At 41.6% G+C, this 12,739-nt stretch overlaps 2 protein-coding genes across 5 annotated transcripts in view; one reads left to right on the top strand and one right to left on the bottom strand.

Annotated features, from left to right (window-relative positions):
* dcxr (dicarbonyl/L-xylulose reductase) overlaps window positions 1-2,936 on the top strand; it is a 19,060-nt gene extending 16,124 nt beyond the window's left edge. Inside the window, exons 12-14 of one of the 3 annotated variants that reach the window (XR_008566751.1) lie at window positions 56-245; window positions 2,168-2,213; window positions 2,288-2,936. The gene's annotated coding sequence lies outside the window, so the exon portion shown is untranslated. Of the gene's footprint in view, window positions 1-55; window positions 246-1,364; window positions 1,384-2,167; window positions 2,214-2,287 lie in introns of those variants that run through there. The other 2 variants (XR_008566755.1, XR_008566752.1) reach the window with 2 other exon arrangements.
* Window positions 1-12,739, bottom strand: part of LOC129171163 (muscarinic acetylcholine receptor M1-like) — a 22,264-nt gene extending 9,525 nt beyond the window's left edge. Inside the window, exon 1 of one of the 2 annotated variants that reach the window (XM_054759568.1) lies at window positions 11,368-12,739. In XM_054759568.1, the coding sequence (XP_054615543.1) occupies window positions 11,368-11,450 (83 nt within the window). In that variant the 5' untranslated portion in view covers window positions 11,451-12,739. Of the gene's footprint in view, window positions 1-2,579; window positions 2,648-11,367 lie in introns of those variants that run through there. The other variant, XM_054759578.1, reaches the window with a different exon arrangement.

The following is a 12,739-nucleotide window of genomic DNA, read 5'->3' as shown; positions in this document are numbered from 1 at the left end:
TGTCAGCGTCTCGTTTCGTCAGATGCTCATTGACGTAGACATTTGTTTCTTTCAGCTTACTTCTCTGCCTCAGCAAGGCTACCTTGTTGTTCCTGTTGTTGGACTTCATTGATGATGACAGGCGTGGCGTTATTCCTGCTAAAAATTGGGATGCGGCATCTATGTTGTTGACATCCACATCCACTCCCTTGGACTGCAGAACGTTGGCCACCTGTTGCTCTGTTGGAGCAACATCTTGTTGTCAGGTGCGTGTTATGTGAAGCTCAGTCAGAATCACATTGTTCATGTGTGTAAGCACATTCTGCACGTCGTTTGCAATGTAATGCGATCCTTTTCATCATTTTGCTTCTTTAAAGCATCCATTTTTCCTTCCAGCCCATCCATTTGTTTACGAAGTGATGCATTTTCATTCTTCAAATCCTTAATGTGTTTCATTAGGGATTTTACATCTTCATGCTGTTTATTCATTATTCATTGACTGCTCACTCAGTGCAAGACTTTGTTTTTTTATCCAAATAATTTGTGTGTCCTTCATAATAGAGGTTGGGAATTACATCGCTGCTGAATATCATGTAGGTCTAAGGTGGGGGTGTCCAAAGTGCGGTCAGAAGGCCATTTGGGCAATGTTTTTTGGCCCCATAAAATGGCCCCAAATCTTTAGCGCTAAATATTCGTACTGCACGGGTTACTTTCTTGTGTTTTTCAGCAGTGGTGCGGTAAGGCTGATAACTGGTGCTACCGTTTGCTCGACCGTCACGTTGCTTGCGTTTCCTTTTGAGTATGGGACATGTTTCAAACGTTTGCAGACAGTAGCATTTCTGTCGACTGTTTCATTCCCTCGTTGTTGTGCTCAACAGCAAAGCCAATGTAAATCCAAACGGAAGCTAGTGCTTCCTCAGACTGTTGTCTTTTAACTTCTCTACTTGTGTTGGCCACAATTCTTTATCTTTTTTCTCCTGTGTGGTACATGTAAGTTTACCCCAACTCCAGCTACAACAGTGTGAGAGGAAGGATTTTGGCTTCCTCTTGTCCAGCATTTAACTTGATGTAGATTTTGCACTTGGTGCTCCAAGTGGCTGGAATTTTCCCCTGCGTTCTTAAGCCACGTGCTTTCTTGCTGAAGTCGGCGTTGTGTTTTGTCGAGCTGCTCACTGAGGTAGACGTTTGTTCCTTTTAGCTTGCTTCCCTGCTTCAGCAATGCCACCACTTATGAACTTTGTGATGATGCAAGCCTTTGGAATGCATGTATCGATGTTGGCGACATCCACATCCACCCTCTTTGATTGCAGAAAGTTGGCCATCCTGCCGCCGGCTACAGATTTGGTGTTCAAGTTTCAATTACTTCTCTATAACTCTCGCTGCAGGCTTGCAGCTGACTTCTGCACACTGGACATTGTTAAACAACTAACTGACACATTATTGCCACCAAGTGGTTTGCAGCTGTATTTTAGCTCACAGAGGATGGACAACAGTAATATTGCTGATTCGGACTCAGACTACTTTATTCATCACACCGGAGGCAAGTAGTTTGGCCAGCTTGTGTGACGTGCACACACACACACACACACAGACACATGACATCATACTTAACATAGGCATTAAAGGCATACACAATAAAAACATAAACCATTAAAAAAGCACTACTAAGATTTGATAAGGTGGATTTTTTAAGGGGATAAAGAATTTTGAATACAGTGCATCAAAGTAAAGCATAATGGACGCCCTACGGGCAGCAAAAAGAATTCACAATTTAAATGATGAGGCTGAAATAGTTTGTGCTTTCTTGAAAACACGTTGGTCTTGCTGTAAAATCATCACTCATGTCTGACAAGTCCACTACGAGCTACAGTATATAAGCATGAACTGAGACAGCTTCAATTGTATTGCTGATTCTGGTATAGATTAGCATAGCCTGTAAAGAATAGATGATATTACTAATACAGGCTGTACTAATTAAAGCCAGAATCATCATATCTCCTGGGAAAATGTCTTCAATTCACTCCTCATCCCGTCGGGGTTCAACTTGACATGAACACATACATTTTCAGGCTCATTGCACCATGAAAAAATGTAATTATAGTAATAATTATGCAGAACCAAACTGGACAGAAAAACTGGAAAGCATGAACCTTCTGTCCACTCATTGTCGATACCGCTTCCTGTTCAGGTCCTGCAGCCTGTGCAACCACCGCCCTGGACTTTACCACTAGAAGGTCAACTATTCACTCTCGCATTGACATCTACTGACAGAGCGTTCCATTAAATTAACATGCATGTTTTCATACAGTGGGAGGAAGCGGCCAGAGAGGAACGATGGAAGCTCAGAGAAAACATGCAAACTCCACCAAGCCGTGAACATATCAAACATATCCAAAAAGACCACACAACCCGCATATGGAAACTCATCGCTTCGCTGTAATGGTATCATAATTTATATGTGAAAACAGAACTCAGTCAACCTCATGTATACTCATTACAGTTACATTCCATCATGAACAGTACAGCTCACACAATTAGTAACCTCGACTTAGGATCTTCCTTGAGTATTATCTTCATGTGTTGTGATAAAATGCACTCACCAGCGGATGTGTGATATCCTTCTAGAAAGCTCAGCCTTGCTTGTGAGGCATGCTGCTTTCTTTGCCGCTCACTCAGTATGTGGCTGAAGGCAACGGCTCCACCTTTTTAACTTGGAGCCAAGACTCGGATGGTGTTCTACTTGACAGCACAAGAAATTTGCTCATGGGAGTTCCATTCATAGCTTTAAGAAAATTATGGGAAACTTAAAAGGTGTCATTAGCCCTATTTTAGGGGGGACTGAAGCCTCCCTGAAAGATTCTTAAGACCCCCTCAATAATTTTGTGTTATTTTGATTATTGTGCTGACAAATTTACAGAGCCACTAAACACCCATCGCACTTATTCAGAATCGTCAGGAATCAAGCAGAACCAGCCGGAATGAAACATTTTTAGAGTTAGTACTTCATTAGAATGCCATTCGACTTGAATGTAGTTGGAACATAGTAGGAATATTAAGAATACTGTTAGAATGCAGCCAGAATGTTTAGAAAGCGCCATGAACGCCGTACGTGTGCCATTTGATGGCTGGCCGGAGTTTGGTCAGAAAGTACAGCGTCCGAAGGTGGCACCTCAGGGACTTCTTGGGATCAAAGTAAATTCCAGCTCTAATTTTTAATATTGTCTATATATTCCAGAAGCTATTGACATTCCGGCTAACTCGAGACACATTTGGAGACGTTCTGGCAGGATTTGAAGTGGCTTGCTGTTTCGGAAGGAACAATTTGTCACAAAGGACACGTTGCCACAAAACACGTCAACATTGCCACCTAGTGGTCACCACGAGGTACAGCATCAGGGTTTTGCCTAGGATTTTCTGAAGCAGTGGTGGTGGGCTGCATGGGAGGGCGGACTGCCGCCGTTGTGTCGTGTCGTTGCTGCATCTGCAATTGTTTTTGTTATTATGACAATTAACAACTTTCAGGACTTATTTATTGATTATTTATTGAACTCTTTTCAACAACCAGCACAACATGACCGAGAACATTGCTAAACTGTTAATTTAATGGCAAAGTTGCTGAGAGCACCTAAACTGAGAGTCCAAAAAGTCGACCCTCCTTTTGTTACCTGAACTGCTGCTGTCAGAGAGGCAGAGGCAGGCAAAATGTGTAAACAAAGATGCCAGGAAGTCGAACGAGACTGAAACGTGAGCGGTCACACACGCTGGCTTAGCCTGTGGCAAGCTGCCGTCAATTGACTCCACATTTTATGGACTATTTTTCATTCTCACGATAATAATGAACAAGACGAGACTGGTCGCGTACTTTTATCTGGTCGCACATGCGCAAAGTGCCAAACAGGGCAAGCAGGCGATTCCAGGGCATGTTTATCAAAATAAACCGCAGTGAAACATTTTTATGGTGTTTAAAATTGTTTTCAAAGTAATTGTGGTCAATATTTGCATAAATAATAAGCACCACGATCAATTATATAAACCCATTTAGAGCATATGAAAACAATATAGACATACAGTATTTCAGAGATGAAAAAAAGACAGTTGTTGCTCCACTTTATTTATTTGTAAATGGATAAGGGTTAATATGTCAAAGTTGCACAATGTTGAGCGTTGATAAATGAAAAGACTAGTAGGGTATCTTGTGTAAAATACACCAGCTGGTATCGCTTCATTTTTGCGCGGAAATACAATAATATGATGTCAAATGCCCCCTTTTATGTGAAGGCGCACTGAGCACAAAGCTGAGACCTGGACTTGGTTTTGTTTAGGTTTTGTTGAGCTGCATCTTGAGCACAAAGCCCAGGTTTGTTGAGCCACTTTTGCAGCTGACCCAGACGTACCACAAGTAAACAAAGACTTTTTTCCATCATATCCCCTAAGGGGCTAAAAAAATGAGAGCGAGAAAAAAATCCTAGGAAACTACTGCGAGATCCTGGGAAACTATTTTGCGACAACCTGAGAAACCTTTGAGCGATCCTGAGTTTTTGAGGTCTTTGGTTTCTTCTGGTATTTGTGGGTGAGCTGCTGCACATGTTGTTGATTGTTAATCATGAGACGAGCAGCAGTCACGGAGGAGGACCTTCCGGCTTTAGAAAACCTTCTCAGGATCTTGCCAGTGTCGCCAACTTGGCAACTTTGTTGCTAAATCTGGCAACATTCCAAACCCTCTTGGCGACATACTAGCGACTAGCGTCAAATTCAGCGACTTCTTCTGGTATCGGAGAGTTTTCTGGCACTTCAAAGCGAAAGCGGTTTCTGTCCTCACTGAGCACCAGCGGTTGCTGCCGAGAGGTCCGCCCCGCCCCAAACCAATCACAAGTGGTCATTTAACACACTTTCTGTGTTAAGTATTTCTGTGCACTAAATATCACTTTGTATGACGTGGACTACTACGGCTTATAGTCCGGTGCAGTTTATGCATGTACAAATCTTTTTCTCTCTCTAAATTGAGTGGGTGCGGCTTATACACCAGAAATTACGATATTTTGAAGCACAGAGAGCCGACTGGAAGTGCATGAGAAGAACAAGACAAGAGGTTTTTCAAGAAAGTAAGTTTTCATCACTTACTTTCTAAACTCTCAATTTGCAATTGTAGCCATGTTATTTCATGTGTGAGAATGATTTATAGAATACAGCATTGTAATGACACGTGATGTCTTTCTCTCCGCTAATGCTATAAACTTAGTGTTACTGTGAAAATCCGTGTTGTTGTATAAAAAAAACGGACCGTTAGTTAGCTGTTTGTGAAATGTTGTGCTCGTGTGGCAAGTTTGCTAACATCCTGTGCATCCCCCATGCTTGGGCAAATGTGGGGTCACTTCCAAAATGACCCAATAGAGGGACAGAGAGGGTGTGACAGGGTTATTGATGCATTAAACTGTAAACTCATCTGCAAGATTTTATAATTTTACAAAAAGAAAAGCATTTCCTTCGGGTACTCCGGTTTCCTCCCACATTCCAAAAACATGCATGTTAGGTTGATTGGAGACTCTAAATTGTCCATAGGTATGAATGTGAGTGTGAATGATTGTTTGTCTATATGTGCCCTGCCATTGGCTGGCGACCAGTCCAGGGTGTACCTCGCCTCTCGCCCGAAGTCAGCTGGGATAGGCTCCAGCATACCCGCGACCCTAATGAGGATAAGCGGCATAGAAGATGGATGGGTGGACAAAAAGCATAGCAAGGACAGGATTAGGGTGTAGACTGTACAACAAAGTTGCTGCTGTGATTCCACAGAGGAACACAATCTCTTGCTTGGGATTCTGGTTGACTCTCCATCCTCCCCACTTCAATACATACAGCATATTAAAAAAACAACATTTCTTCATGTAAACCCAAATCTTCTCATATTTGTAAAGGTCAAGTTCATTGATACCATGACAACATCTGCAGACGTGTCCTGTGTTGGCACTGTATGCTTTGAGATATCATGAAAAGGTTCGTTCTGGTTGGATATTGGGTGACGTTAACTAAAATGACAGCGTTTTGTTGTATGTCAACATTGTTATAGAACATTCAAAAATGTAACTAAAAACTAAACAGGAGATGTAAGTAACGGCTGACCCTATTCTAAAGTCTAACCTTTGTTTTGCTGTGTCTTCTTGTTTATTATTGTTGAGGACCGACTGTCGTTCTTCCATCCAATCATCTTCCTTGTGTGAACATTGCTAGCTGTTTCCTTTTGAACATCCGAACATCTTTGCCTCTCTGTATTGCACTTCATCTTCAGCATTCTCTTGTTGGCTGAGAAAGTCCTTTTAAGGGATCTTTGCCATGCATCACATCTTCTCCCCTTCACCATTCCTATTCCAGGCACGTTTCATTTCAGCTGCTTTGAGAGGAACCATCATCAAAGATCCCCGAGCATAATTAAATGTCTCTTGATCTTTCCCTTTGACCGGAAATATTTTCAAACTCATTTTATTGTCTCCTAATGGGGAAAATTCATTGACACTATTTACCCTTTCACACATGGCACAAACACATAAAGAGAAATGTGTGTGTTTTTATCCAATCAAACAGAAAATGGATTTGTAAGGGAAAAAAACAACAAACAACATCATTTTTACCAAAGTTATAAAAATGCTGCTTTGTTTACAAATCCCAAAAATTGTCCTCATGACACTATTTTTGACTTTTCTGTCATAGTTACAGCTCCAATTCAATGCTTTTATCTTACAACTATAGCTAGCATAGTTAGACATTAACAGGCATTTGCTAGCATGCTAGCTTAGCTTTTCAATCATATGTATCATCTCAACTTTTCCATCGTATTTATTAGGGATGGGCGAGCACATCACTCTGTATCTGATCACACATCTAAATGAATTGTATTCGGGCCACAAGTCTACCAACTAACTTTAAATATCACACAAACCGAAATAGAGGAAAATAGAGAGCGTGAGCTGGAGTCGAGCCAAGCAAGCAGAGAGTCACTGTCTGTATCGTGTCTGTGTGTGTGTGTGTGACGCCATATTGGCTCGTCGCTCTGCCTGTGGCGAGTCTGGCTAGGGAAGGGTGGTCGCTGTGTGTGACTGAGGACGAGCTCGAACTCGTTTCATGCTCGTACTCGGCAAAAATGCATTATCTGTGACGAATACTCGTCTAAAGCGAGTCTCCGGCTCATCCCTACTGTTTTTATTCCCCAAAGCAGCCCGCAAGCGGTTGTCTATCCAGTGTTTTTGTTTTACAACAAAAGATAGTGTAATTAGACATTAACAGGCATTAGCTAGGCTGCTATCTTAGCATTTGGCTCTTCTAGTCTTTGGTGCCGTCCGAGCGGTAACCGGGACCAAACAACGTAAGAGTTTGCTTAAGTTAAGAGGTTTGTCATAATCTTTTTCAATATTGCTGGTCCTAGAAACGGCACCAAGGGATTAAAAATAGCTGTTTTCATGGCTGTGTTTACTTATTTTGCTCCATTTTCTTCACACGAAGATGGAAAACCATTCGGGTCAGGTAGGCTGTCACTTGCTTGAAATCATGTACATTGGCTCATCGTGAGTAGGCCTACGTTCCAATGCGCTAAAATAGTCGGATTACCGAAATAGTTTGGTTTCTCTTGCTTTGGTTTCTTGGCGAAATGTGCCGTGCCTCCGAATCGCTCGGGGGCGATTGTGGTCATTGTTTAGCAATGTAAGCGCTATCGCTCCAGAAGCCATGTATTCTCCGTCTCTGAACGGCGTCCTCCTCCTCAGGGTCTCCAGTGCAGCAGGTCAGCTACAACACCAGCAGCTGCGGTTGAGTGTGGAGCCTTCATCCTCTTCTTGAAAGTATGTTTGCTCTGCTCAACCTTCCGTCGCAGTTCCCAAATCGCTCCCCTCCACCCATCTGCAGTCGGGCACTATTCAGAAAAAGCTGAGTGCTGGTTTGGAAAATGTCTTTCAACGTTACATTTTCTGTGATTTGCTCATTTCCCGCCACATTTCAAGCACACGGGTGGGTAAGCGTCCCACGGCACTGGCAGTGAAGGCAAAGGAATATGACCAATCAAAATTAAAGTGTTCATAGTTACTATTTTCGCTTACCGCGGGGGTGGCCTGCTCTCAAGACGTCTTTTTCGTGTGTCATTATCACTCTGGCTCTCCTCCCCCTTCCCTAGCTCATCCAATCGGCAGTCAGAACGCAGTGTAGACGCATTCACGGACTTGCAGTGAGTCGGATATTTCATACTCTTTGAAAACTTTGGTGTTTAAAAGAAATCTTGGCGTGCGAGCCGCGACAAGGAGGCTGAAGAGCCGCGTGCGGCTTCGGAGCTGCGGGTTGCCAACCACTGCTCTATATTTTGCACAGGTCTTTCGTCTTTTCGGTAAGGTTTTATTGTGTGTTTAAATGACATCGGCTTTGGTTGTTATGGTTGTTATGCTCCACGGAGGCATGGAAAAATGTAATAAGAATATTTCATTCAGTCACATTTAGGATGCGTTATTCTAGTGTTCCCTTTATTTATTTTTTGAACAGTGTAGATGAAAAACAACATCTATAAAACCCATTTTGGTCACTATCTTGTTAATATGATGAGACCAATTCAATTTATTGTTAACTCTAAAAACTCTGCCTCATGCACTTGCTCCAAAGACGTGCCTTTCAAAGTTAGAGTTCGCTAGTGTTTAAGACCAGCCCATTATTGTCTACCCAGCTGGATACACAGCCCAGTTCACTTGGCGGTACCTCATTTAAAATACAGTGGTACCTCGGTTAACGTCCGCCTCGGTTAGCATGTTTTTCCGTTAACAACCAACATTTTTGCTAAAATATTGCTGTGGCTTGCGTTCGCCCGCTATGTTAGAGTCCAAAATACCGTCCGGTTAGTTTACGTCGCCATCGACCGTCGCTACTTCAGGGATTCTGTATGTAAATGTGACGGGAGTGGCTCGGTCAACGGCTGCAGTGCACACACGTCAACTCCGGTTCCCATGTAACAGTCTTATCAACCCGGCGGCGCGTCGAGGGTGACACTCATCATGTCTCATTTCACATCCATAACACTCGTTTCTGCCTCCAACAACAAAACATAAGCAACACAAGGCAGCGCTTGAATACATCATTTTATTTTGCAACCAGGATAATATTATGTGTTCGATTAATTATTCATCTTTAAAAACATCAGGTTGTCAATTAAATAATTCTATGGATTACGTTTACAGGACACAGCGCTAATATGTCCTCAGTGCTCCGTTTATCGCTTCTTTTTGGACAACTGAAGGCGTGGAGAGGGCGTGAGGGTTATCCACTTTTCCAAAAAATAAATAATTTACTCGTCTCTAAAGGGGAAATGGAAAGAGGACGATATCCGCAGTCGCCTTAGAGGCAGAAGGTTCTACTGGGTCTGCCATCAAAAGAGCCTCTGATGGAGGAAAACATATTACTGCGGCCCGCGAGGGGGGGTTTACCTCCGACGGCATTTCTTGTATTGAAGGAAAACGTATATAAATGTCTGTGTAAATTCATGTGCCATGGAATTCCTTATGCAGTCACCAGGTAATTGAGTTTGACACCCCTGGTGTACATTATATAACCTGTCTATATCAATATATATATTATAATTAAGTATTTTTTGTCTCACTCCCCCTTCTTGTTTTTGCATATTGTAGCTCTACTTAAAACGTCATTGAGATCCAAATGTGCAAAATGCAAATTCTGCATTGGCCCCAAAAATCCCATCTCGGTCGGGCTCCATTACCGAACATGCCACCTTTTTATATAGTGAGCGTGCTGTTTCACGTGCTTGGTTTACTGCTGATAACTGACATGTTGTGTGTGTTGTTAATTGGTAGCTTTATAAGCACTGCAGCTGGCCATGTGTTGCGTTTGTGTTTTCACTACATTGTGGTCACTTTTAATTGGCTTTTTAAGTATGCAAGCATTTGATTTGTTCTTTTCTAGAAAACCGCACACACACACCCATACACACTTACAGTGCGTTACTGCACATCAATATTGCAGGAGGAGGTGGGCGTTCCCGTTCCCAAAGAACTACAACTCCCATGATGCTTAGAGTGAGGGACGAAAGGAAGTAGTCAATTTCCGAAATCGCTTGTTTTGATCGTCATAAGCAGCGATCCTGTTTTGATCTGACATGTCTAAGTAACTTTGATGAAATGTAGAATTACTCCAGCATACGTAGCCCTACCTCCACCTGGACACAGTCACAGGTGAGCACAAATCTTGTTTTGCACACATATTGTCAGACTGCTAACAATTTTGCAAGGAAAAAATATGAAGAAGAGGTATCAACCATGAATGTGAAATACAACAGACGGCAACTTTACTTTGAATTTGACTTTTAAATATATGTTATACATAGTGATTTTAACCACTGTACACCTGAGGCCACTTTACCTGGGTTCAGTCAATATGTTAACTGCAACACAAGAGGAAAAAACATTGTGGATAAGTGCTACGAAAACATTAAAAATGCCTATACTACTAAAGTTAAATCTCCATTAGGGTCCTCTGACCATAATGCTGTCCGCTTAATTCCTACCTATAAATGCTTAGTTAGCAAGTTCAAACTGTTTTTATCTGGGACAACGATAGTTTACGAATTCAACAAGCATACACGTGAAGCTTGCCACACGCTGCTGCAAATGTATGAATGAGCACTATAAATTATATCCATAAAAAGCTATGTATAACTAGAACAAAATAAACTCACTTCAGTCTATAGCGTCGCATGTGTCAGTGTTAACAGGCAATAATGATGAGACAACTACATTAGTTTATGGAGTAGGCTAGCTTGTTTCATAAGGAGTAAAGTTTGAGTTCGTTTTAAATACAAGAATTACATGAACCCTGAACCATAAAAAACAATAATAAAATATATTCGACTGGCTGAAGCTGGAATTCTAACAGACAACATAATGTGTACCTGGGCTTCATTTATAACATTTGCACACGCCCCTGAAAGTTGATAGTCACATTGTCCCATTCGCCCGTGCTGTTAGCCAGCTAGCAGCATGGGCTAGCTCCGTTAGCACGTGTCTTAGCTGTGTTAGCTGTCCCTGCTGTCTCTGTTCAGCTGCAACGTTACATAATGTACATTTAAATACTAATAACATTCAAGGGGTATGTGCCGTTAACTACTGGCTTCAGCGGCCGATGAGGAAGGCTCGACTCAGTCACAAACGACCAAAGTAATGCCGGACCTGCGGCTGAAGCCAATGCTACGCGTTCTTCAGGAAATGGCTTGAACGATAAGTCTCGCCCCACCCCCCCAAGTTTCACGGTGCGTTTCCCCAGTTATAATCAGTCATCTCACTTTACATTACAGTACTGTATTAACACCCATCAGTTCACCTGCATATGACTGCAAAAACATGAAGGTAAACTCACCTGGATGTAACGTGGATGATTGCTGGAGCAGCAGGAGGCAAAAACACAAAGCTCCAGTCCAGCCGGACGTTTTTTGTACTCATCCATACACAGATGAAGTGTTTAAATTAGCAGTACAAATAAATTAGCCAGTGTAGCTAGGTGCGACGTTTGTACATCCAGTATATGACATCAATGGTCTGCTCGGTGAAATAAGAATTTACTCTTTCGGTGATTATGTCTTATATTAAGTTAGATGAAATATTTTGACTAGAAATGAGACAAATATACTTGGTGAGTTTGTGAGTTTTTCCGGTGTACAACCAACCCCCCTTTTCCTTATTTCATTTGGTCAATTCTTGCCCATCTTAACCCATTTTTGTTCATCTTCAGTCAATTTATGCAACTTCGCCAGGCTATCCCTGCTATGATTTGCTATTTTAAAACATTTTTGATACTTTTTGCTCCTTAAACACAATTTTAGCCATTCTTTAGCTTGCTTTAAATCACTTTTCCTAAATTATTTTAGGCTCTTTGTATCCATTTTGTTACCACTTTATATATTCTTTTGCCACATTTTAATCTCTTGTCATTACAGTTTTTGCAATTTTGGCTCTTTATACTGTATGTACACGTCTTTAGCTTGCGCACGGACACAAAATACGCAGATGCAGAGACGTGATCACCATTTTGGAGTCATTGTGTGGTTATGAAAGCTTATACATTCAATGACAGGGAATGTTAGTCACTAAACGTTGCCTACTTGCTATTATTAGACAAGATTTTAACATTAATTTTAAGAAAAGGACAATGAAAAAATATGACTGGTCAAACAAACTTTTTTTTATTTAAGAAAGCGTATTTTGAAATGTTTATTGTCCGCCAAATTGACATTTTTTGAGACCAAATAAACCAGTTATGACAATATATAACGAACAATAATAAATCATAACAATGCAATATTTCCTTTTGTCATCTTTCACTCTGTAAAGTTGTGGAATTAGCGTTTCTGACGTGTTTTCTCACAGGCAATCCGTACTGTCTGTCTAACGTTTGCAGCCTTTCTTGAAATGCTGGCTTTATAGCATAGTATAGTATTTCTTCACGATCAAACGTCTCAGTGAGTGTTGACTGTCGGAACGAAGGTTCTGCATCTCAATGTGTAGTTTTTATTTTTTCAACATGGCAAAACTGGGTTGGGTTGATCTGTTTGAGGTGGGCAAGTTTGTATTGTCGCTACGGCTTTCAAATAAATTTGGCATACTGGCTCGTTCATGTTGATGGGCTCACTGTTAATATTCCCACACGGGGGCTGTGGCATTTGGCTTTAAACTCATCTTTTCCCCTCCTAACTTCTACGATGTTACCTTGCAATGCTCCTCATGAGGCTCCA

Source organism: Dunckerocampus dactyliophorus, chromosome 2 (genome assembly GCF_027744805.1).
Source record: "Dunckerocampus dactyliophorus isolate RoL2022-P2 chromosome 2, RoL_Ddac_1.1, whole genome shotgun sequence".
NCBI classification, from domain to species: Eukaryota; Metazoa; Chordata; class Actinopteri; order Syngnathiformes; family Syngnathidae; genus Dunckerocampus; species Dunckerocampus dactyliophorus.
Note: the sequence above shows the minus strand (reverse complement) of the source record. Positions and strands in the feature narration are given on the sequence as shown.